We start from the raw sequence: 23,272 nt of genomic DNA, 5'->3' as shown, positions 1-23,272 counted from the left end.
CCCAGGAAACTACATGTTGAAAAGGTGCTCAACCTCATTAGTAGTTCCGGGAATTTAAAACTAAATCACAATGAGAGAATGAGAGAAAAAGCCAACCAGAAACTTGCCACCTGTGTCAGCCCCCTGACAGTCATTGGTTCTTGTTCCTTAGGATATAAGCAACAAGAATCATCAAGTGTGTGGAGCATGACTTAGGACATCCATACAGGCAGAGGTGCTAGGCAGATTTATGTAGCTTTCAATGTTAGGATGATTTTTTAAAAACCAAGTCTAGCGTACTAGGCTGAGTGCTAAGATAAATGCTTGCCAAACTTGATGCGCATGTGAGCTACTCAGCGATCTTGCGGCCATGGGATTTATGATTGTTCCTGTAGGTGGAGAGTGGAGCCTGGCAGTTCGCGTTCTAACAGGCTTCCAGGTGAGGCGATGCAGCACTCCAGGCTGGACTGTAGTTTGAGAAGATGTGGAGAGTCCCCGCCTCCTCCGCCCCATCTAAGCGGAGGGTAACTGCCGACAGCTGAGTGTAGCCAATGGTTTATAAACCGTCAAGGACATCTGTTTCCCGGTGCCTGGTTCCCGAGGCTTTGGAGTTCGACAAAATGAAGCTCACAGCCCTGTCAGGCGGGTTCTTTCTCCTTTGTCTGTTGTGGAATGCTTCTGGACTCGAGCCAGGTATAAATAAATACCTTTGGAAGATGTTGATTTAAAGAGACTTTTCGGAGGAAGCTCTCACCCTGCCCTCACTGATCACACACCAGGGAGGGCTGGTGTTTCCAATGAAGCTTTAGTGTTAACTTGAAGTTAGCATGCCGAGCCTGTGCTCAAGGCCTTTCATTTTATCGTAAACAATTTGATGGCTCTTCAGACTCAGTTTATATGATTAACAACCTCTTTTGAAAGGTTCGTCTTTTTGTGTGTGAAGGTCTGTAGAGGCCAGAGGACAGCTTTCCCTAGTCCGTACTCTCAAGTTCTGAAAGCGGGGACTCTGGTTACTCCTGTTGCTGGGTTTCTGGTAAACCTTCTGCTTCCACCCTTTCATTTTTTTTTTTTTAACTTTTAAAGAAAGAATGTTATGAACGTAGTAGCATGTGGTGGCTGGGCATTCACTAGCCCAGGTACTTGTCTGAAACACACCACAGTCCTCCTGCCTCTTCTTTCTCTCCTTTTCAATAACTAGTCCCATGTTTCTATTGTAACTTGGGTTTATATAACTCTAGAAAGCCAAGAAAGGGCTTCGCTAGCCAGAGGGATGTGCCTGTATGTATGAACCCAGGACAGGAGGGTACTCGGCAGAATGGAAATTGCAGATGGGTTCTAATTGCTTCTTTCAGACCCCGAGGTTCCAGAAAGAGAAACCCCAACTCTGGCAATTAACTGGGTGAACTTCAGCTACTTACTTGAAGGCCACGTGTCTAATTTTTTCCAGGTGTCCATGAGTGGAAATTTCTTGGGATGTATTATACCTTAAAGTAAATGATGTTTGAGCTGGTAAGATGGCTCAGTGGGTGGAAGCGCTTGCCGCTAAACACGACAACCTGAGTTCGGTCCATGGGGAACCCACATGGAGGAAGGAGAGAACTGACTCTTGCGGGCTGTCCTCCGACTTCCACATGGTGGAACGGGTGCCCTTCTCCCCATAAATAAAAAAATGTTATAATAAAAGAAGACAAGACAGCCAGCGACCTGCAAACACCCAGATCTGTCTTGGTATTACTGTGCAGGAGATGAGAGAACATCTCTGGCTCACATTAGCCTTAGCATGGTAGCCTGTTATCTGTTTCTCATGCTGCTGGGAGGCGCTTGCCTGTGGGCGTTCTCCTGTTTCTCTACGGAACCAAAGCCCCCACCCCCCACCTTTACCTGGCACCCTGGCTTTCAGATGGGGAGGTTTTGCCATCCCGGGCAGCTTGGCAGTTTTGATTGTCTCAGCTGGCTTGTAACTGGTACACCTGTGGCTGCTCAGGGATGTTACCAACCATTCTCCCCTGTACAGCCAAGAAGGCCACTCCGCCCCCCCCCCACCCGCAAGCATCTACAGCTGAGTAAGCAACCAGGCCCTAGAGCCAAGGTTCTCAAAACCCCTAATGTTGTAACCCTTTAATACAGTTCCTCATGTTGTGGTGTCCACTCCCCCAAATTGTTTTTGTTGTTACATTGTAACTGTAATTTTGCTACAGTTATGAATTATAATGTAAATATCTGATATGCAGGTGGTCTTAGGCAACCCCTGTGGAAGGGTCATTACATCCCTAAAGGGGTTGTTTCCCCCAGACTGAGAGCCACTGTCCTAGAGGGCTTTGCTTCTGTTTTGAAGTACTTTAACGCATTTGTCTTTGAAGTTTTCCTTTCTTTTCAAAACTCTTGTTAGAAACAACCACAGGCATTTTCCCCACAGTCTTGGTTTCTGATATCTACAGGAGTCATTTACTCTTCACGGACCTCACAGTGAGTAACCACAAGTAACCACCGAGCAGCAAGCTGTCGTTATAAACCTGATCCACCTCTATTGCTTTTTTTTCATGATCGTATGTGGTACCTTTGGGAAGGGTGGAGCTGTTATCCTAGTCTGGCAGGAGACTCTCAAACCTACTTGGTGGTTTCTCGTTCTGAGGTTTTCCTGCCCTAAGGTACTTTTCCTTTTGTCGTGTGAGTCTAATATTTCTACACAGGATGGGAATAGTGTTGTGTGGCTGAGGGAGAAGTTGGGAATTAAATATTTGAGTCAGATTAGTGCTAGAAAACCCAGGAATAAAATTGGTTTAAAACCCCTTGTTTCAATGGCACTACCAATCTGTTTTATTTTGTTAAATACAATTTTTTTTCCTGATCTTTCATGCTGGGTACACACAAAGGTTGTGGTCCTTCCTCTAGAAGAGACTAGTGTTATAAAAAATGCCTGTCTGTGTGTGCCGATTGCTCCCATCTGTTCCTCACAGCTTTCCGCCTGCTTCTGTTAGAGTTCTTGGTCATCTTGCAGTTCTTGGTACCTGTTACATTAGGTGTACAAAAATAAACGTGTGAGAGAGCTCAGGGTCTTACTAATAAGTGTGAAATGGTTACACAGGGCAGGAATGCCCAGGGGATCCTGATGTTCTCCATCCACAGATCTGACACTGGTTAGCAAGGCCTTGAGTGACTGTCACTAAAAGAAAATAGATTACCTGTATGGATAGAAAATAATTTACTTCCTGTATTCTAGTTCCCACGTTTTCACCCTAAGATGTGGCCCTTCACATCTGCAGACTTGATAGATAGGCTCTGTGAACTATTTAATGTTTTGAGCACCCTTTTCATCTGGGAAAGGGATAGATTACCTGCCCATGAATCTTGTACTCAGTAGCAAGACATATGTGTTGTTAACCTAGCAACTGCCGCACTGACAGCAGAACTCTACATAACGTAGGGAGAAAAACAAACTCGTGGTGTGATATTTTTTTCCCAAGAATGATAGCTAGCCTGTTCATGAGTGATTTGGTTTCTAAAGGAAATGTGTCTATCTTCAAGTTACCTAGGTCACATCACAACTCTTGGACTGGATAAAAAGAGGAAATGGGCAACTATTATTTTTGCTTGGATTGGCCATCAGGATTGTACCATAATAATGATATTAAGAGGCAAAGGATTATTGGATAGGTTTGATTCCATTTTAAAATCTCTATTCTACGCTGTCAGTAATGTTCTGACTATCTGGGTCCATCAAATTCTTCATAAAGGCAGTTCGCACTATTCAGTTTTTCAGAAAAGATACATTTCCCACCAAAGCTAAATAAGGTGTACATTACTATTGTTGTTATTGTTGTTTTAGCAGTGATTTCAGTGTGCTCTAGTGACTGGCTGATCGTGAGAATAGAAAGGAGGCCCTTTGGTAACGATACGGAACTGAGAGTTGATGACATATACCTGGGGAACAACTGCTCCGTAACCAGGGTCCTGAGCTTCAACTATGAGTTTTCTTATCCTGCTGTTTCCTGTGGGATCAGTAAATTTGTAAGTGGTTCATGATTTTCCTTTACTGTGCCTATTTTGTGGATACATAATCTCATAATCCCTCCCCTTTCCCCCCTCCCTTCATTCTACTGGGCATTGAATTCAGGGCCCTGCCATGCTAGGCGAGTGCTCTACCCACTGAACCATCTAGCCAGCATCAGGATTTTTTTTTCCTAATTAAAAGCTTTCGCCGCAGTTATAACTCACGTGACTGTTTCCTGAGGGAGGTCTGGACTTATACATGCAAGGCTAACATTTCTGATTAGGGGGTTTGTAAAAGTCCACTGTTATAGCTTACATCTTCTCTATTTAGCCCATGTCTTGTCAAATTGTGTATTTTAGGACACTGGAACTAGAAATATATACATGGGGATCCATTTTGGAAACAGAAAATATACCTTTAAGTGTTCAAAGTTGAGTTCTGGAGAGATGGCTCAGTGGTTAAGAGTCTTCCAGAGTACAAGGGATTGATTCCTAACATTCACAAAGTGGCTCACAACTTCAATTTGTGATTTCAGTCCCAGAAGCTCTGGTACCTTCTTCTGACCTCCAAGGGCACTGCACAGCCATTTAGGGAAAACACCTATATATTAATATATTAGACATGTGAATATTATGTAATACACTAAAACATGTAGATAATAAAGATAAAAATGCTCTCAATCTTGTATTTTTTTCTGTTTAGTTGTGCAGATAGAGGCAAAAGAGTTTAAGGTCATACACACACAAAAAAGGAGAATAAAATGTTTTTTACATCTACTTTATTTCTGCAAAATTAATGTAAAATGAAAATTTCCCATTTTTTTCTAGAATTGACAGATTATATTCATGTTATTAAGCCACACAATTCCATGCCTCATCATTTCAGGTGTTCCAGGGAAATGTCTTCATCTTGTCTGAGATCAGGTACAGACTGGTTCAGGAGCTCACCCGCAGATTCCAGGTGATTTGCTCTGTGAAGAGGTAGGTATGGGGAGATGACTACTCTGCTTGTACATTCCTAAATTTATCCATCGATGGGTGGATGTTTGAGGGCAGGCACAGCGGATTCCTCTGGTACATCTACGGTTGCTAAACCATCTGGTTGTTAGGAAAATTGCAAGTGTACAGAAGAAGAATGGATTTTGTAGGAAACTCCCATATCTCCTAGGGTTTCTCATTTAATTTTTTTTTAAAAAAAGTTACATGCTGTGTGTGTGTGCATATGTGCACATGTGTATAGATTTAGGTGTGTATGGGTATACTCATACCATAACATGTGTGTGGAAAACAGAGGACAACTTGAAAGAGTCACTTACCTACCGTGTTGCCTTGCTGGTCACTGGGGTTAAGCTCAGATAGTCAGGTTTGGTGGCAAACCACTTTCCGCACTGAGTCCTATCACTGGCCAGTTTTTAAACTTCACTATGTATATAGTTTCCTACCATTTAAAAGTTGAAAGCATGAGTTTATTTCCCTGAAGTGATTATATGCATATAGTGAATTTGGAACCCAACATTTATTTTGCAGAAATTTTACAGACAATCAAATATGCAAATATTTCAGTATGCAAATATCCATCAAATCAGTTCTATGTTGCACATTCTTACTTCAGTTCCACAGATGTACTTGATCTTTGTGTCCGTATCACACTGTCCACACTACTCTTGTTACCTTGTGACTTAGCCGGGTCATTTTCAGTCATTCAGGAGGGTTTCCCACATTGTCGCTATAACCTCAAGTTTCCTGATGGTGGAAAAAGTGAGGCAGGGAAAGTTCTGTGTCCTTCAGACTTCACACCACCCTGTCCAACACGATAACCTGGGTGCCACACATAGCGTTTATCCTTACACAAAACTGAAGTTTGGTTCTTTAGTCAAACGAGCTCTCCCCTACCCCAGGTGCTCTGACAACTTGTCTGCGTGTTTACAGTGCAGATTTAGGATGTGTCCTTTGTCATAGACTGTTAGGTTTAGTGCTGCTTATGAGAATGCACATGATTCAGATGAATGGCAGTCAACAATTCATCACAAATATTTAGGGTTTTTTATGTGCCTTTGAACTTATTTTAAATGGCATTTATTCAAAGTCCTGTATTTTAAAAATATTTATTTTTATTTTAATTAGCATATGCATGTGTGTCTCCGTGTGGGCATTCATATCATGAATGCAGATGCTTGTGGGGCCAGAAGTGTTGGATTCCTTAGAGCTGAAGTTACAGATAGTTGTAAGCCGCTCAATATGGGTGCTGGGAATCAAACTTGGTCCCTTTGCAAGAGCAGTGTATGCCTTTAACTGCTGAGTGATTTCCCTATCCCCCAGTCTTATATTCTTTTGATAATAACTAATTTTGAGTTGAATTATTATAATACTAGAGATGAGGACAAACATCAGATGATTTGAAGGATGAGTGAGGATGAGTAATGAGCAGGACCTGGATTACAGGAAGAACAGTGGACCGTTTCTAATGCTCCAGCTACAGTGGTGACCGCCTTCTTTATCCATCGCATTCGATATTAATTCTGTAAAGACTGCACTGCAAGCTTCTCTCTCAGTGAAGTCCCTGAAGTTACAGGCATTGCACAGCAATAGAAAGCCTTATGACATATTAAAGCCAGGATCTGACTGTTCCATGTGTGTCAGATCATTCCAGGGCTTCTGCAACTCATTGACAAAGCTGTCCTTTATGGTCTTCTGTAAATGAAGTAGGAAACTAGCCCCAGAGCTGAGGCTAAGGCACTTTGGCTTCCTGGGGAACAGGTATGCTTTCCTGGCCAAAAAAAGAGTTCAAAGTAGTATGACCTTTATAAACTCCCTGGAGCAGAGTCAGCAATGTGCCAGCTTCCTTCATCCTGAGAGCTGTTTTCCTAGCCGCCTCTCTACCCCAGTGGCTGCAGTAGTAACTGCTGTATTTATTTTTTTTAAGAATCTTATGTTTATCTCTCACGTGGTTAATCCAGGGTTAGCTCCTGTTTCCAAACATCAGTTACAGAGCAGTTACGGCAATGGGATCTCTGAAAAAGCTGCCTTCCTTTAATTCATATGCAGAGAACGAAGTAACAACATGGAAGGGACGCTGTAATGCCTAAAATGGAATTTGGTGGACTGGCTTGGTGGGATAGCACTTCTCAACATTTTAAGAGGACAGCTCTCCTCTTTAGCAAGATGAGTTTGATGCTAGACTTGTTTTCTTTCTTTCTTTCTTTCTTTCTTTCTTTCTTTCTTTCTTTCTTTCTTTCTTTCTTTCTTTCTTTCTTTCTTTTTTGCTTTTCGAGACAGGGTTTCTCTGTGGTTTTGGAGCCTGTCCTGGAACTAGCTCTTGTAGACCAGGCTGGTCTCGAACTCACAGAGATCCGCCTGCCTCTGCCCCCCGAGTGCTGGGATTAAAGGCGTGCGCCACCACCGCCCGGCTAGACTTGTTTTCTATGTGGTGGATTGAAGTTTATTTTCTTTTCTTTTGAATTTCTTTATTTTACATCCTGAGAACAGTTTCTGCTCCTTCCTCTCCCCAGTTCCCTCCAACCAACTCTCCTCTGTGCCCTCTCCCCATCTATTCTTCTTCAGTTTCTATTCAGAAGAGGGCAGGGCTTCTATGGATACTAATAAAACATAGTACATCAAGTTGCAGTAAGACTAAGCACCTGCCCCAGTATTAAGGCTGGGCAAAGCAACTCAGTATAAGGAATAGGGTCCCAAAAGTCAGTGAAAGAGAGACAGCCCCTGCTCCCACTGTTAGGAGTCCCACAAGACTAAGCTACACAACTGTCATATATATAGAGAGAGGGCCTAGGTCCGTCCCATACAGGCTCCATGGTTGTCTGTTCAGTCTTTGTGAGCCTCTGTGAGCCCAGGTTGGTTGATGTTGTGGCTATTCATGTAATGTCCTTGACCCCTCTGACTTGACAATCCTCATTCCTCTCTTCAGCAGGACTCCCCGAGCCCAGCCTGATGTCTGCATCTGTTTATCAGTTGCTAGCGGAAGCCTCTCTGATGACAATTGAGCTAGGACCCAGTCTATGAGTATAGCAGCATATCACTACGCATCATTACATTTTTTTCTCCTGTTCTGTTTGGTTCTGTCCTCCATCTTTGGGCCATCCAGCCTCTGGGCCCTGGCACTCCAGGCAGTGTCCGGGGTGGGCTCCCTCTAGTGGCATGGGTCTCAGACTGGAGCAGTCATTGGTTGGCCACTTCCACATCTATGTGCCAGCCTTACACCAGCACATCCCATAGGCAGGACAGACTACGTTGAAGGTTATGTGGCTGGGTTGGTGTCCTAATCCCTCCCCTGGAAGTCTTGCCTGGTTGTGGGCAATGGTCAGTTAAGGCTATGCATCCTCTATTGCTAGGAGTCTTGGCTGGGGCCATCCTTGTAGATACTGGGAGTTTCCCTTGCGCCAGATTTCTGCCTGACCCTGAAATGCACCTCCTTTCTGGGCATCTCTTTCAGTCCTCTCTCCCCACCCCTGCCTGACCACTCAGATTCCAATCCCTGCCCCTAGTCCCTGCACAAGATCCATTCTATTTTCCCTTCCTACGGAGATCAAGCAGCATCCTTGAACCGTCCTTGCTACTGAGTAGATAGCATGTTTGTCTTTTTGGGTCTAGGTTACCTCAGGATGATTTTTTTTCTAGTTCTATCCATTTGCTTTCAAATTTCCTGTTGTCCCTGTTTTTAATAGCTGAGTGATACTTCATTGTGCAAATGTACCACATTTTCTTTATCCAGTCTTCAGTTGAGGTACATCTAGGTTGTTCTGGCTATTATGAATAAAACTCTATGAATGTAGTTGAGCAAGTGCCCTTGTGGTATGATTGAGCATCCTTTGCCTGTATGTCTAAGAGTCTATTCTGTTTTCAATGGCAATCCCTTCCCCTCCATACTAGGTAGTTGCTGCTGTTGTGCATACACACATGTGTGTGTCTGTGTGTGTAGGCTAGTTGTAGGTGATGTGGAATCATAGTTCTAGAGAGAATATTTATCACATTAGATGATGTTTGAAACTCTTATTCTAGGATCAATTCTAGATCAATATCATCTGGATAAGTGTTAAGTTTGTGATTCTATTAAAAACTTTATATTCATATTCATTAAGCTAAATTCCCTTTCTCTCCAATCATTTTGTTGTTGTTTTGAGAAAGGGTTCATCTAACAGCCCCGGTTGTCCGGGAACTTGGCTTTGTATACCAGACTGGCCTTGAACTCACAGATATCTGACTGTCTCTGCTTCCCAACTGCTGGGATTCACAGTGTGCCCCACCATGCCTGACTCTCTCCAGTCATTTTAAAAGTAGTACAGAAACCACTAAAATGTCCTATTTTCCCTTAGATTACAACTATTAATTCTCTGCTTTTTTCTCTTTGCTCTGTTTAGGCCTAAGTTATTTTCAGTGGAGCCCTTTGGATTAAATAGGTACAGCGTGAGTGCCTTCTGTGGCGGCACTCAAGTAATAGGGCAAGAGTCATTGGTCTCCTCCCAAACTAAATCACACGGGCCTAATTTTAGCATTTCTCATAAGGTAAGAGGAGTCTTTCCATTATTTCATGGCTAATGGCAATTTGTTAATTAAGATTTCACCGAAGGAACTATTTAAAGTTGAATTCTGTTTGCAGCATGCTTGCATTTTATAGTAGATCTTTCAGGCTTGGACACTTGTTTCTTTGTCACTTGGCTAAATGTCCAGAAACATGAGTATGTTGCGCTCTATAAGGCTCCTTACATTTTTCTTGCTTTCAGCAGAGCCTATGGTAAGGAGAAATAGTTTCCTTAGACAGCCAACACTAGGTCTCTGATTTCTTGACATCCATAGGAAAGCAACCATGAACCTACATATGGCATTTGAGAATAATAGATGAAGGGCAATAGATCAGCAAAGTTTAAAAATTTCAAGGATTTGTTCCTTCTCAGTATGTTCCCCAGGTAATACCTTCGGATAAGTATCCAAGTGTAATGTCAGAGATGGTATTTAAAGAGAGAGATGAGATTCTTCCTACTGCTTCAGGTTGAACACCTGAGGTTTCTGGAAAAGGTGCTGGGTGAGCTTTCTATGAAAGTGATTTTAAGTGCTTTCTTCTTAACCCACAGGACCAACTGTCTGTGAACCTCTGGATCAATGGTCCCTGTGCGAAGAATTCCTTTGTTCCCTGAAATCCAGAAGCAAGTAGTGCAATACAAGCCTGGGACCTGGTTTCAGCCACACCATTGTTTTGTCTGTTTCAAGACCAGTAGTGACATTTGTGAACCTGTTTAAACGTCTGTCGGGACTTGGGAGACCATAGCTCTGTAATATCATGTTTAAATGTTTTACTGGGTTAATTCTAAGGGCACTTGTCACCAGAACTTTCCGTCTGAAGGCTGAAGTTCTAATAAAGCTGTTTCTGTGCAGGAGCTTACTCATAAATCAGGCTGCATGGTGGCTTCTTCTCCCACATTAAAATCTGAAACACTCAAGAGTGTCTCAGCTTGAATTTGTGCTTGAAGGGGTGTTCTAATTCGTCTGTGAACATAAATCTTCTCGTATATTGTAAAGATAGTTTCATAGTAATATGAAAGTTTATGCTTTTGAGTACACATTATTAAGGGTGCTGGGCCAAACTCATTCTAATTGGCCCAAATCACATGAAAATGAGAAGAACTAACAATGTAAAAGAAAGCACACCAACTGTTGCTTCAAAGCTCAAACCCGAGATCTCTCCAGATTCCTACAGCACAACAAATGGGTGCATGTAACTGCCAGTGGAATGCCTCCACAGGTTCCACGCAGATTTTGGACAATTGAAAACAGAATTCTTTTAAAGTTATTCTTTGAGTTATTTCCTATTTTTGTGTAGAGACCAGAGCAACTAACGAATGAAAACAATTTGTGGGGTACCGTATCATGCTTAAAGAGCATAGTTGGGTCCATGGCCATCATGGTGGGGAGCAGGACAGCAGGCAGGTGGGCAAGGCACCGAGCAGTAGCTGAGAGCTCACATCTAATCCACAAGCATGACACAGAGAGAGGGACAATTGAAACCTAAAAGCCCACTTCCTGGTGACATACCTTCACCAACAAGGCTATATCACCTAACCCTTCCCTAAAAGTTCCACCAACTAGACCAAGGATTCAAACATGAGGCTATGGACAGTCATTTTTTTTATTTTATTGATTTTTATCCATTTTTCTATGCTCTCCTCCCTGCCTCTCTCCTCCCCTTCAACCCTCCTCCAAGGTCACCATGCTCCCAATTTACTCAGGAGATTTTTCTACTTCCCATGTAGATTAGATCTATGTATGTCTCTCAGTGTCCTTATTGTCTAGGTTCTCTGGGACTATGATTTGTGGGCTGGTTTTCTTTACTTTGTGTTTAAAAACCACTTATGAGTACATGTAATACTTGTCTGTGTCTGGGTTACCTCACTTAAAATGATGTTTTCTAGCTCTATTTTCCTGCAAAATTCAAGATGCTGTTATTTTTTTCTGCTGTGTAGTACTCCATTGTGTAAATGTACCACATTTTTATCCATTTTTCAGTAGAGGGGCATTTAGGTTGTTTCCAGGTTCTGGCTATGACAAACAATGCTGCAATGAACATAGTTGAGCACATTGGACAGTCATTTTTATTCGAACCACCACACTCGGCAAATCCAGGTCAGTAAATATGAATGCTCATTTGTTTTCCTTTGAGACTGTGTCTCACCATGTAATTCTGGCTGTCTTGGAATTCACCATGTAGACCAGGCTAGCCCTGACCTCAGGATCCTCCTACCTCTGCATCTTGAATGTTGGGAATAAAGGCGTGCACTCACTAGCTTTCATGCACATCCACTTCTCAGAGTTTGTGCAATTCTTTCTGGAAGGCTACCGTGTGGGAAGAGCGTTCTCTACTCTGCACCATCTGTTGATATAGATATAAATAATTTGCATTGGTATGGATTTTATGGTCAATTTTGTTATATGTATATGTATTTCTGATCTTGATTAAGGTATTGCAATTGTGTAGTTCATTTAAAAATGTACTGTATAATTAGGAAATATAGGTTGTTAATGGATAATCATTAATAGTAAAGCTTGTAGTCATGTTAGATTTTCTAGATATATAGAGATATATTTCAGTTAGATAGGCATTCTTCATATCTCGCAAAGGCTGCAGAATATGGCATTTAAATGTTTTAATAACTTAGGGTTTTTCATGACAATGAGACATGTCTGCTCCTGGAAACACCAATCTACTTCAAGAGGAAGACGGGCATCGAAGAGGATCCTTATGGAGTTTGATAGCCTTTGGGCAAGAAACTGTTCTTGCCTGGACTGTTGCATAAACTGGACACAGAGAACCCGCAGAGAGAGGACTGCTGAACTTGCCTAAAGGTGAGATGGTCTTTCGGGGTTCCTGATTCATGAAAGAGTCTGCGAGTCATTCTGCAGGACACAGCAGAAAATGACTGAACTGTCTTTGAAATTTCCTGCTTCTTGGAAATGTCTGATGGATATTATGGGCCTGAAGGCTGAAAATGGATGCCCCAACGTACCGAAGAACTTTGGGTGACTGTCCAGGCAGCGAGATGTCTCTGTCATTTCTAGAGTTTTCTTATTTCTTGTTTACTTAGGTATTATTATATCCTTCTGGAGTCTTTGATGGAGTTGAAGAATGAATAGATAGTTATAGTTTTCCTTTGTTATGATAAAAGATAAAATAGATATAAATATTGTAACTGTAATTCTTACTTGATAACTGTTTTGTGATATATAATTTTACTATGTTAAAGTTAAAGCCTTTCTTTTTTTGTTTAAAAAGAAAAAGGGGAAATGATGGAGGTGGGTCTTGTAATAATAAAGAAACTGCCTCGGCCCTCATAGGACAGAAAATTAGGTAGGCGGAGTAGACAGAAGAGAATGCTGGGAAAAAGAAGCTGAGTCGAGGAGTCGCCATGGTTCTCCCACTCCAGACAGATGCAGGTTAAGATCCTCCCTGGTAAGCCAGCTCGTGGGCTACACAGAATATTAGAAATGGGTTAGAACAATATGTAAGAGCTAGCCAATAAGAGGCTGGACCTAGCCGGGCCAGGCAGTGTTTGAAAGAATACAGTTTCCGTGTAATTATTTCTGGGCATAAGCTAGCCATGCGGGCGGCCGGGTGCCGGGGACGCAGCCCTGCCGCCGCTCCTAATTCAACAATCCGTAGCTCACCGCTTTCTTACATGCGAGCCCACACACTGACCTCACTTCAGTCAAGCCTTAACTAACAATTTATGAGTTCCATACTGGCAAATCCATAAACTGAGTCTCAGTCTTCGCAGTAGTGCCAGACACAATTATTTTCTATTGGAAAAATATAAGAACCCCCCACTCCCATAACACACTACCTTTCCTTAGTGGCTTCTATCTTCAGGAGATCCATCCTGATTGAGACTTCATCTTCTGGGGTTAAGGGTTAGCCCCTAGGTGGCTAATCTTATGTCTCTATAGTGAGCACCCCTCTTGGTGAGCTCATCCATACTAGCTACTCAAATTGGCATCTCTATGCTGATAGACTTAAGTTGTATTTCATCTTGGGCTCTACCTACTAGGCCCTGTCTTAAAATACTCATTTAAATGCACATTTTCCTGTACAAATCCATTAGATTATTGAATAGAAGGTTGGTCAAGTACGTGCTACAAGCCATTGCATACAGCTTGCCACTGAGAGAATGTTATTTGTTGATGTGCTGCTGCAATGCCTTCTGCATGCGTTTCCAAGATTGTACTTAAGGGCTGATGCTTAAATACTTTTTTTTGCCACTTTTTTTTTAAAAACTTATTAATTTTTTTAAAATACCAATCCAAATTCTTACTCTTTCCCCTTCTCCCATTACCTCCACATACCCTCCCACCCTACCCCCATTTAATCCTAAGAGAGGGTAAGGCACATTGCTTTGTGGAAGGTCCAAGGCCCTCCCTACTATATCTAGGCTGAGCAAGGTATACATCCAAAGAGAATAGGATCCGAAAAAGTCAGTACATGCAGTAGAGATAAATCCTGGTGCCACTGCCAGTGGCCCCTCAGTCTGCCCCAGCCATGCAACTGTCACCCACATTCAGAGGGACTAGTTTGGTCCTATGCTTGTTCCTTCCCAGTCCAGCTGGAGTTGGTGAGCTCCCATTAGCTCAGGTAGACTGTTTCAGTGGATGAACCCTTCATGGTCTTGACCTCTTTGCTCATATTCTCATCCCTTCCACTCTTCAACTGGACCTTGGGAGCTCAGTCCAGTGCTGCAATGTGGGTCTGCCTGTTTCTACCTGTTGTTGGACAAAGGTTCTATGGTGATATTTAATATAATCACCAGTCTGACTATAGGGCAAGTCAAGATCGGACTCCCTCTCTATTGCTTAGGGTCTTAGACAGGGTCACCCTTGTGGATTCCTGTTAATTTCTCTAGAGCCAGGATTCTGCTAACCCGATAATGTCTCCCTCAATCAAGTATCTCTTTTCTTGCTCTCATATCTGTCCTTCCTCCATCTCGACTATTCCATTCCCTCAAGTTCTCCTCAACCCTCCCCTTCTCTCCTCCTCTTCCCATTCTACCCTTCCTTCTCCCCCACCCCCTATGCTTTCAATTTTGTCAGGCGATCTTTTCTTTTTCCATTTTCCAGGTGGGTCTATATATGATTTTCTTTGGGTTCATCTTATTACTTAGCTTCTCTAGGATCATGAATTATAGGCTCAATGCCCTTTGTTTATAGCTAGTATCCACTTATGAGTGAGTACATACCATATTCATCTTTTTGGGTCTGGTTTTCTAATTCCATCCATTTGCATGCTAAATTCAAGAACAATGACATCTTGAATTTTTCTTAAATACTTTTTACTACTTCAGGTCTTAAACCAGCTTTCTGTCTTTACATGAGGATTACAGGCATAAAGAATACAAGGATGGCCTCAAACGGTGTGGAATGCTGTCAGAGGTACTCAGTAGGCAGCAGTGTGTACACACGTCTGTACTTGCTTTGGTATAGGGGAGATCATAGTATTCAATTCGAGTCTGTGAAGCCCCAGACTTCCAAGGACCACATATTGATTATAATTGCTTAAATCAGGCCAGGCATGGTGGTGCACACCTACAATCTCAGCACCAGGGAGGTAGAGGCAGGAGGGTCAGAAGCTCAAGGCTAGCTTGGGATACACGAGGTCCTATTTCCAAACTCCTGAAAAGTGCTTAAATATTTACTCCTGACTCTTCCCCCTAATTTTTCTCAGGCCTACCCCTCTCTCGGTGCCCCTCTCAAACTTTCTGACCTCTTTTTGTTATACCCCACTGAGTTTAATTTGTTCTGTAAAGGTGTGGGACTATCCACTGCCCTTGATCAACCAGGCAGGCCTCTTTGAGCTTTCAGGTGTAAATAATCAGAAGAACCTGATTTTTAAGTATTTAACACATTTGATGACAGCCCCTCACGCCTGAAAGCTCCCTAAACAAGTAGAAAAATCAAGGCAGCTGAGCTTGAGCTGCCTGGCAAAATCACTTAAAGCAGCCACGACTTCCCCTTTGTTTCCTGAGTGGTGCTGAGCTGGAAGTCTATCCAAATGAAGGTCTCTGTGACTTTGGAGGTCTTAGTTCTCTCTGCTGTCTTGGTCTGGCCTTGTGCTTGGAACATTGACATCAATGGTAAATGAGCACTTGGATACTTCGTTAGGAGGATGCTTTCTTGAGAGACTGGGGTGAAATGGTGGCTTTCTGCTTCCTCTCCTCCCTACAGAGCCGAGATGCTCTGGAATACAAACGCTTTTAGGCCAAGTAGACTTGTGAATCCACATTTTCCTCTTTCTGCTGAACGTTTTAGTTCTCAGACACCCCCTTTCCTATGCTTTGGGGTTTTCTCTGTCATGCTTCTCATTTACACAAATACTCCATGGCTCTGAGTCTCAGACAGTCTTTTCAAACTTACTGGCGGTTATCTGTGCTTGACAGTATTATAGGATTGAAATTAATCGTATTGTATCTCTGAAACTGACCTTCCTACTTTTGGAATCTTTCTATTTTCACTTGATGATGATATTGCTTTTTATTCTTTTAAAAGTACTGCACTGGCTGGTTGGGGTGATAGAAGTCTACAAGCCTAGCAACTGGGAAGGGGAAGCTGGAGGATCAGGAGTTCAAGGCCATCTTTGGCTGCATAGCGATTTCAAGGCTAGCCTGGGCTACAGAAACATAGACACAAAACTACTGCTCTGCAAGTCACCGACATCAGGTCTCTGATGGTCCTAGGAAGCCAGAAGATAAAGATAAATCAATTTTTCCTGTTTACAAGTTTATTTTGATATCTATCCCCCCTTTTATCTGGAATCAAGATGTTTCTTAGCTTTAAGACCTGGCTAACTGTTAGCTTTTCTAAGGTAGAATTGTTATGTGATTATTTACGAAGTTGACTTCCTGTTGCCCTCTTTTGGAAGTGGGGTTTCTTTCAGGACTGATGTATAGGTTTCTTGTTTATCTATTTGGCCTGGAAACCTTGTAGGAGTAAGGACCGTGTACAGTCTGATATCATTTCACTTTAAGATGAGCCCTTTAGGCTAGTGTAGCTGGATGGGTGTAGCAGTTAATTACTGATACAATAAACAACACGTGCTGAGACCAAGTGGTAACCGGCATATTCCGAGTCTCCAGGATGGAACGATTAAGGAATCTGTGTCCTGGTCCTTGCTAGTGTCTGGGGGGGGGGGCACGGAAGAATTTGTTTCAGCTAATATATATATATAACAGCTATCTGTTTATGGCTGTCAGTAATTTCTCAGAGGCTGGAGGGACCACTGCACAGCATCAAACTGACTGGAATGTGTGATGTGTAGCAATAGTGAAGTTAAAGTGTGGGCCCCCAGGAAGCCCAAGCCCACCTACATTTTAAGCCCAGTTTTAATCTCAGGTGTTGAGATATATTTTTTTTCTTTTAAGGAAGATCTTCCTGATTCTCCTATTTAGGGGGTATTAGAATAGCATTTTAAACACAGAAAGATGCATAGATGTAGAACACCTGCCTTTTCCAAACCCGAATTTCCCCAAATGTGCCTTTCTTCGTGGTGATGGATTTTCTCTAAAGAACAAGTACTCACAAATTGATTTTGAAGACCTGCGTGGCCATGCACTCATTGAGCACCTGTTTTCCATTCAGGGAAAACTCATTATGGGACACTCCTCCTGATGCAGCCACTAAAAGCCACGTTAGTGGTTGACTTCCTGAAGATTTCAGTGTAGGTGCTAAGGGAGGGTTTTTCCTAGGCCTGGGTTTTCTTTAAGGGTGGGTTTCAGATCAAAGCTCTTTCAGACTTCCAAACAGGGAGGTGGGGGGAGTTTTCTCTCTTCCCACTCCTTCCTGTCCTGGCCGAGGCTGTCTGGAGTTCCTCTGGACCTTATCTTCTCTTTGTCCCCTCCCAAAGGTTGTGGGAATACATTCTCCTCTTTCACACACTCCTGAATAGAGCACCCTTTGTGGAATCTCAGTTCTTCAGAAGGAAAAAAAAATCATAGGCGATTGTTTTTGCTATCTTCGTATATTTATGTTTTTTCACCTGTGAAATATCAGACACCTATGTATCTGAGAGTTATTAAGCAAGATGATGGTAACCTCAAAGTCGTTCATAGTCGACTATTTAAGCCATGTTTACGGTTGACAGAAAAGTAGCTCTTTCTTGAAGTTAATGTGCACCTGACACTTTCTCCTATGTATCTTTCTGCAGTGGAGATAAATTGTTCTCAGGACTGGTTGATGGTCTATGTTAGCCCGGATGCCCAGGATGGAAGCAATTCATTTATTTTCTCTGATGAATTAATTCTGGGACAAGGCTGCCCTGCAACTAAAATACACACATATCGATACGATTTTGTATACCTTGTTAGTGACTGTGGCATCAGGACGAAGGTGAGAATGCTGCTGTCTGTAACACTACTGCGCGTTCTGTCATGCTATGTGCTTCCTGCTGACTCTACGGTCCTTTACTCCAACCGTATCCCTGGTCCTCCTGATATTGATCTACCCTTCAGGCTCTCCCACTTATCCCTCCCTGACTATTTGGTCAATTGCTTGCTCAGAACCTCGGAGCACAGATCTGAATAGACTCTCTAGTCCATTTCACAAAATCTTAGCAAACAACATTAAAGCACAATTTTACTTCTATTTATCTGTATTTGTGTATGAATGTGTGCATTGTATCCAGGCATCTGTGAAGGCCAAAAGAGGACTTTTGATCCCCTGAAGTTGGAGTTACAGACAACTGTGAGCCACCTGACATGGGTGCTGACAACCAAACTTGGGTTCTCTGGAAGAGCCTCAAACACCTTTGCTCACCCAGCATCTTCCCAGGCCCTGACAAAGAGGTTTTTTTTTTTAATTTTTTTTAATTTTTATTTTTTTATGCTTGCTCCTAATGTGCCAGACCATCAATCCTTGCAGTGTGCTTGATATTCAATATTTAGTCATCTGAAATCTATCCACGCTCCTATAGGATTTAATATCTGTTGGCTATTCAACTAGGGATGAATCTAAAACTGTGCTTTCACTCTGAGACATTGTTTTCCTATAGATTTCAATTTATATTTATCCTATAGTAATATTTTGAGCCATTCACTGATGAGTTTAGTCAGCTATGATAGGACACTACCTTTGATAAATGAGGCACCGGCAGTTTCAGATGGTGTTTGCACAATTGCCTAAGGGGTGATTTGTTGGAAATTATGATATCAAATGAGATCATTTTCCTGCCAATACACATACTTTTCTCAAAACACACATTTTAAGCTGCTTTTGTTATTTGACTTTAAATAGTGTTACTCCAAAAACAAAACAAAACAAAAACTGCTGAGGGCTAGAGAGATGGTTGTATGAGTAGGAGTGTTTTTTCTGCAGAAATGAGAACCTGACCTTGAAAGCCCACCAAACCATGTAAAAAGCCAAACATGGTTGTTCAGGCCTATAATCCTCGAACTGAGCAGAGATGGGTGGATGCTAAGTGTTGCTGGCCAGCAAGCTGAGCCCAAATGGTGAGCTTCTGGTTCAGTGAGAGGCCTGCCTCATGGCAATGAGCAGCATGGTAGAGGGAAACATTAACATGCTTTGGCCTCTGTATGTGCACAAATGGGTGGGTACACACGTTCTTACATGTATCAGTACATGGAGAGAGAGAGACAGAGGGACAGAGAGAGACAGAGGGACAGAGAGAGACAGAGGGATAGAGAGAGACAGAGAAACACACAGAGAGGAAACACACAGAAAGAACACAGAGATGACAGAGAAACAGAGAGACACACACAGAGATAGAGGCAGACAGATAACCGTTGAAAGCTTTTCATTAATAATTTATTACAAAAATCTCTACGTGGCAGTTTGTTTGCTTCTATGTCTTAGGGTGCCCCATCTCCGGGTACTTTCAGTCCACTCTTCCAGTCCTTTCTGTTCCATTGTTAAGTGACTGGACCTCCACATGAATCTGAGAATGACAGACACCTCTTTTGAGATAATTGATGTTCTATGTTTTTTTGTGTTCCCATCTGCGCATACCTCTTCTGTCGCTAAACTACCTTCTTCCTAAAGTATGTGATTTCCTAGGTTATCTCAATGAACACTATCCATTTTGAAACTGAGATGTACTTTGTTCCAAGGAATAGTCGTTTTGAAAACCAGACGATCCCTTTGGAGTGTTCTGCATCTCGGTGAGTCCTGCAGCCATCTCCTTTGAATTGCTATCGAGACGCTGAGATTTTACAGGCTATATCCTGACTTCCCCGTGAGAAGAATTCAGACAAACCCCAGATTATTATTTGTAAAATAGTTCAGTAGATACCCTATTACCTTTCATTTTTAAAAGTTAAATATATTGCCTAATTTTAGAATCAAAACATTACAGGGTTGAAGGTTTCTAACGTACAATCTAGTGGACTTAGATTATTTTATAGTTGTGTAGTTTACAAATCAAGATAATGAAAAACTTTATCATATGTAATAAATAAGGCATATATTAAGTAAAATTATATATATATGCTAATTTTGGAGTCAAATTTAGTTTTCTTACATTTACTTGTTCACTTAATTATTTTGTGTGTATGTATGTATGTATGTATGTGCCATAGTGTTTGTGTGGAGGTCAGTGGACAATTTGTGTTAATTGTTGCTCTTCTTCCAGTCTGTGGGGTCTGGACATTGAACTCAGGTCGTAAGACTTGCTGGCATACACCTCTACCTGTTGAGCCATCTCACTGCTCCATGGCATCAATGTATTTTGCTGTTATCTCTTTTATAGTACACTTCTCCTGATTAACTTTCTTCTGTGTTAGGAGACTGCATGGCTAAAATATGTACGGAAAACCAGTCTGCCATTTTAATATGAACTCACAGAGAAGGAAGAAGAATGTGTCCACTTGTATGAATAATGCACTTGCTTGCCATTTTATGGATCCTGAAAGTGTTCTGTCTTAGTTTGGGTTTTTATTGCTGTGCAGAGACTCCATGACCACAGCAACTCTTATAAAGCAAACATTTAATTGGGGTGGCTTGCTTACAGTGTCAGAGGCTCAGTCCACTATCATCATGGCAGGGAGCATGGTGGCATGCAGGCAGATGTGATGCTGGAGTTGAGAATGCTACATCTTGTAGGCAACAGGGAGTCAACTCTCTGAGCCTGTTCCCTAGTGACACACTTTCTCCAACAAGGCCATGCCTCATAACAGTGCCCCTCCCTTTGGGGGCCATTTTCTTCCAAACCACCATATACCTCGTAGGAACTCTGAGATGAGATGCAATAGTATTCTCATTGCCGTATCATAGAAATGTTTACATTGAATGTTATAAACGCTTAGGGGACAAGTGTAGAAACCACAGAACAACGTACAATCTTGTCTAATATATAAAAATACTTAATATAAAATAATTTAGAGCTAAGAGAAATGTCTAATATCTTTTAATATGGCAAATCAGACTTCCGGTTTTTTTTGTTTGTTTCACTATGGTAAAAATACAAGATAAAATTTACCGTCTTTACCACCTTTAAGTGTGGATTTCAGTTGCAGAAAATATGTTTGCCTTGCTAATATTTCTGACTCTCTTTTGAACTATTTTCCTAAAGCAAACTAAGCTGAGGGATTTAGTGACATTCTGGGGTGTATCAGAACCCCAAATAAAAGCCAGATTTGATTAAGTTATACATGAATAAATATATAATCTTTCCCATATACTACTGATTGTTGGTTGTAATGTAGAATTCTGACCCGTTGCCTCAGGCCTAGGGCTTCTGCAGAGTCTTCTAGATTAACAAGAGATGAAAGGGCATTCCCCTGTCAACAGTAATTGCTACCTTGTTTTCTGTTTACCTTCCTTAGGCAAAATGACGACTGTGGGCTGGAGAGATGGCTCAGCAATTAAGAGCACTTACTGCTTTTGCCAATGACCTGGGCTCGATTCCTAGCACCTATGTGGTGGTTCACAACCATCCATGTCATCTCCAGTTCCGGGGGAAGCGAAGTCCTCTTCTGATTTCCATAGGCACCACATTTTAAAGTGTTGTCTAGTCAGACAGACATACATGGTCAGAGTTTTTGTGCATAGATTTTAAGTTTGTATACAAAAACGCATATATTCATCCACATTCAAAAATCCAAATTGCTCACTGGCCAGGAACTCACTATGTAGATCGGGCTGGCCTTAAACTTGCAATGATTCTCTTGCCTCTACCTCCTAAATCAGCATATTGAAAATGGTGGTGTTTATTAAAGGTAGGAATGATTTGACCCCCAAGTCTAGACACAGCAGGACGTGTCATCAAAGACTCCAACCTTGATTCTCTCTGTTCCCTTTTTCTTTAGGAAGTCAGTGTGGCTTACAGCAGTGTCTACAGATGAGGACCCAAAGGTGCCTGCAAGTGTCTTTATGACTAATCTTCAAATCACACCTGAAGACCTGGGGTTACTAAACGTTCCCTAAGCTGCTTCCTCCTGCATAGGAGATGGGAATAGTGCTGGCATTGTGGACTTCACTGTGCAACAAACCCCTTTTCAATAAGAACAACGCTGCCATAAACTTCTTAGACATTTAATTTCTGTACACCGATTAAATAAATGCTTTGCTTATGAAGATGTTTCTTCAATAACTTTATCCATGGGTATGACTTATTAATTTGATGTTACCTAGTAGACATTTTATATTATCCATTTAAATTTTGTTTTCTGTTTTGTACCCAGATTCAAGAATATGTCCTTTGTGGCACTTTTGAACATTGAAAGTCTATTTTTTATATTGTGGCATATGAGTGCATATGCATGTCACAGTACATGTGGACAGGGCAGAGGACAACCTGTGAGACATGGTTCCCTTTGCAACCACGTGAGTCCCAAGGATGGAACCCAGTTGTCAGGATTGGTGGTAGTAACCTTTATCTGTCTATCCATCCTACCGGCCCACATGTTTTGACCTAATAGAATTATGTTCTAAACGTTTTTAGTAAGAATTGTGTACAGAGATAGGTGTATTAATGTCTCAGAATGGAAACTTTGAGCCTTGGGCTGGAGAGATGGCTCAGAGGTTAAGAGCATTGACCACTCTTCCTAGAGATCCGGAGTTCAATTTCCAGCAACCGAATGGTGGCTCACAACTATTTACTATGGGATCTGATGGGCTCTTCTGGCCTGCAGGCATACATGCAGTCAGAACACTGTATGTATAGTAAATAAATAAACCTTAAAGGAACTTTGGGCCTAGTTTAAGTTTTAACCTGCTAACTCTCAGGAAAGAGAAATATCCTTTTGTTTGCAGACACTTTAATTTACACAGTGTCCTAATTTATCAAGCTGTGTTCTAGAACTAATTTAATACGGCAACATACTCAGATGACAAATCTAGAAAAAAACTCAAGGTTTTTAACTGAAGCAAACAGCCTCAATGCTGAAATTTGATGTTATTGCCTTCTGTCGTATCTCATCCACATTTGGAACATGTTGAATTAGGAGCGGCAGGGCTGCGTCCCCGGCTGACCGCATGGCTAGCTTATGCCCCGAAATAATTACACGGAAACTGTATTCTTTCAAACACTGCCTGGCCCGGCTAGTTCCAGCTTCTTATTGGCTAGCTCTTACATATTGTTCTAACCCATTTCTAATATTCTGTGTAGCTCACGATCTGGCTTACCAGATCTGTGTCTGTCTGGAGCTGGAGAATCATGGCGACTCCTTGACTCAGCTTCTTTTTCCCAGAATTCTCTTCTGTTTACTCCACCTACCTAATTTTCTGTCCTATGAGGGCCGAGGCAGTTTCTTTATTATTAACCAATGAAAGCAACAGATAAGATACAAGACCCACCTCCATCATT

General features: G+C 41.9%; 2 protein-coding genes across 3 annotated transcripts; both read left to right on the top strand.

The window, feature by feature from the left end:
* The first annotated feature begins 476 nt into the window (after window positions 1-476).
* Window positions 477-10,406, top strand: Oosp4b (oocyte secreted protein family member 4B). Of its 2 annotated transcripts, none has more exons than XM_050137569.1 (5): window positions 477-672; window positions 3,809-3,987; window positions 4,856-4,950; window positions 9,342-9,486; window positions 10,053-10,406. In XM_050137569.1, the coding sequence occupies exons 1-5, from the start codon at window positions 531-533 to the stop codon at window positions 10,113-10,115; spliced, it is 624 nt and encodes a 207-aa protein (XP_049993526.1). In that variant the 5' UTR covers window positions 477-530; the 3' UTR covers window positions 10,116-10,406. The 2 variants fall into 2 exon arrangements, with proteins under 2 accessions (XP_049993526.1, XP_049993525.1); XM_050137568.1 differs by having other exon boundaries at window positions 3,806-3,987.
* Window positions 10,407-15,511: 5,105 nt separating this feature from the next.
* Window positions 15,512-21,959, top strand: Oosp2 (oocyte secreted protein 2). Its single transcript, XM_050137573.1, has 4 exons — window positions 15,512-15,593; window positions 17,660-17,841; window positions 19,525-19,628; window positions 21,774-21,959. Exons 1-4 carry the CDS (start codon window positions 15,512-15,514, stop codon window positions 21,889-21,891), a joined length of 486 nt encoding a protein of 161 aa, XP_049993530.1. The 3' UTR covers window positions 21,892-21,959.
* The last annotated feature ends 1,313 nt before the right edge of the window (window positions 21,960-23,272 follow it).

This window comes from Alexandromys fortis, unplaced genomic scaffold (genome assembly GCF_014885135.2).
Source record: "Alexandromys fortis isolate MF-2015 unplaced genomic scaffold, M_Fortis_MF-2015_v1.1 scaffold_3, whole genome shotgun sequence".
Classification (NCBI taxonomy): Eukaryota; Metazoa; Chordata; class Mammalia; order Rodentia; family Cricetidae; genus Alexandromys; species Alexandromys fortis.
Note: the sequence above shows the minus strand (reverse complement) of the source record. Positions and strands in the feature narration are given on the sequence as shown.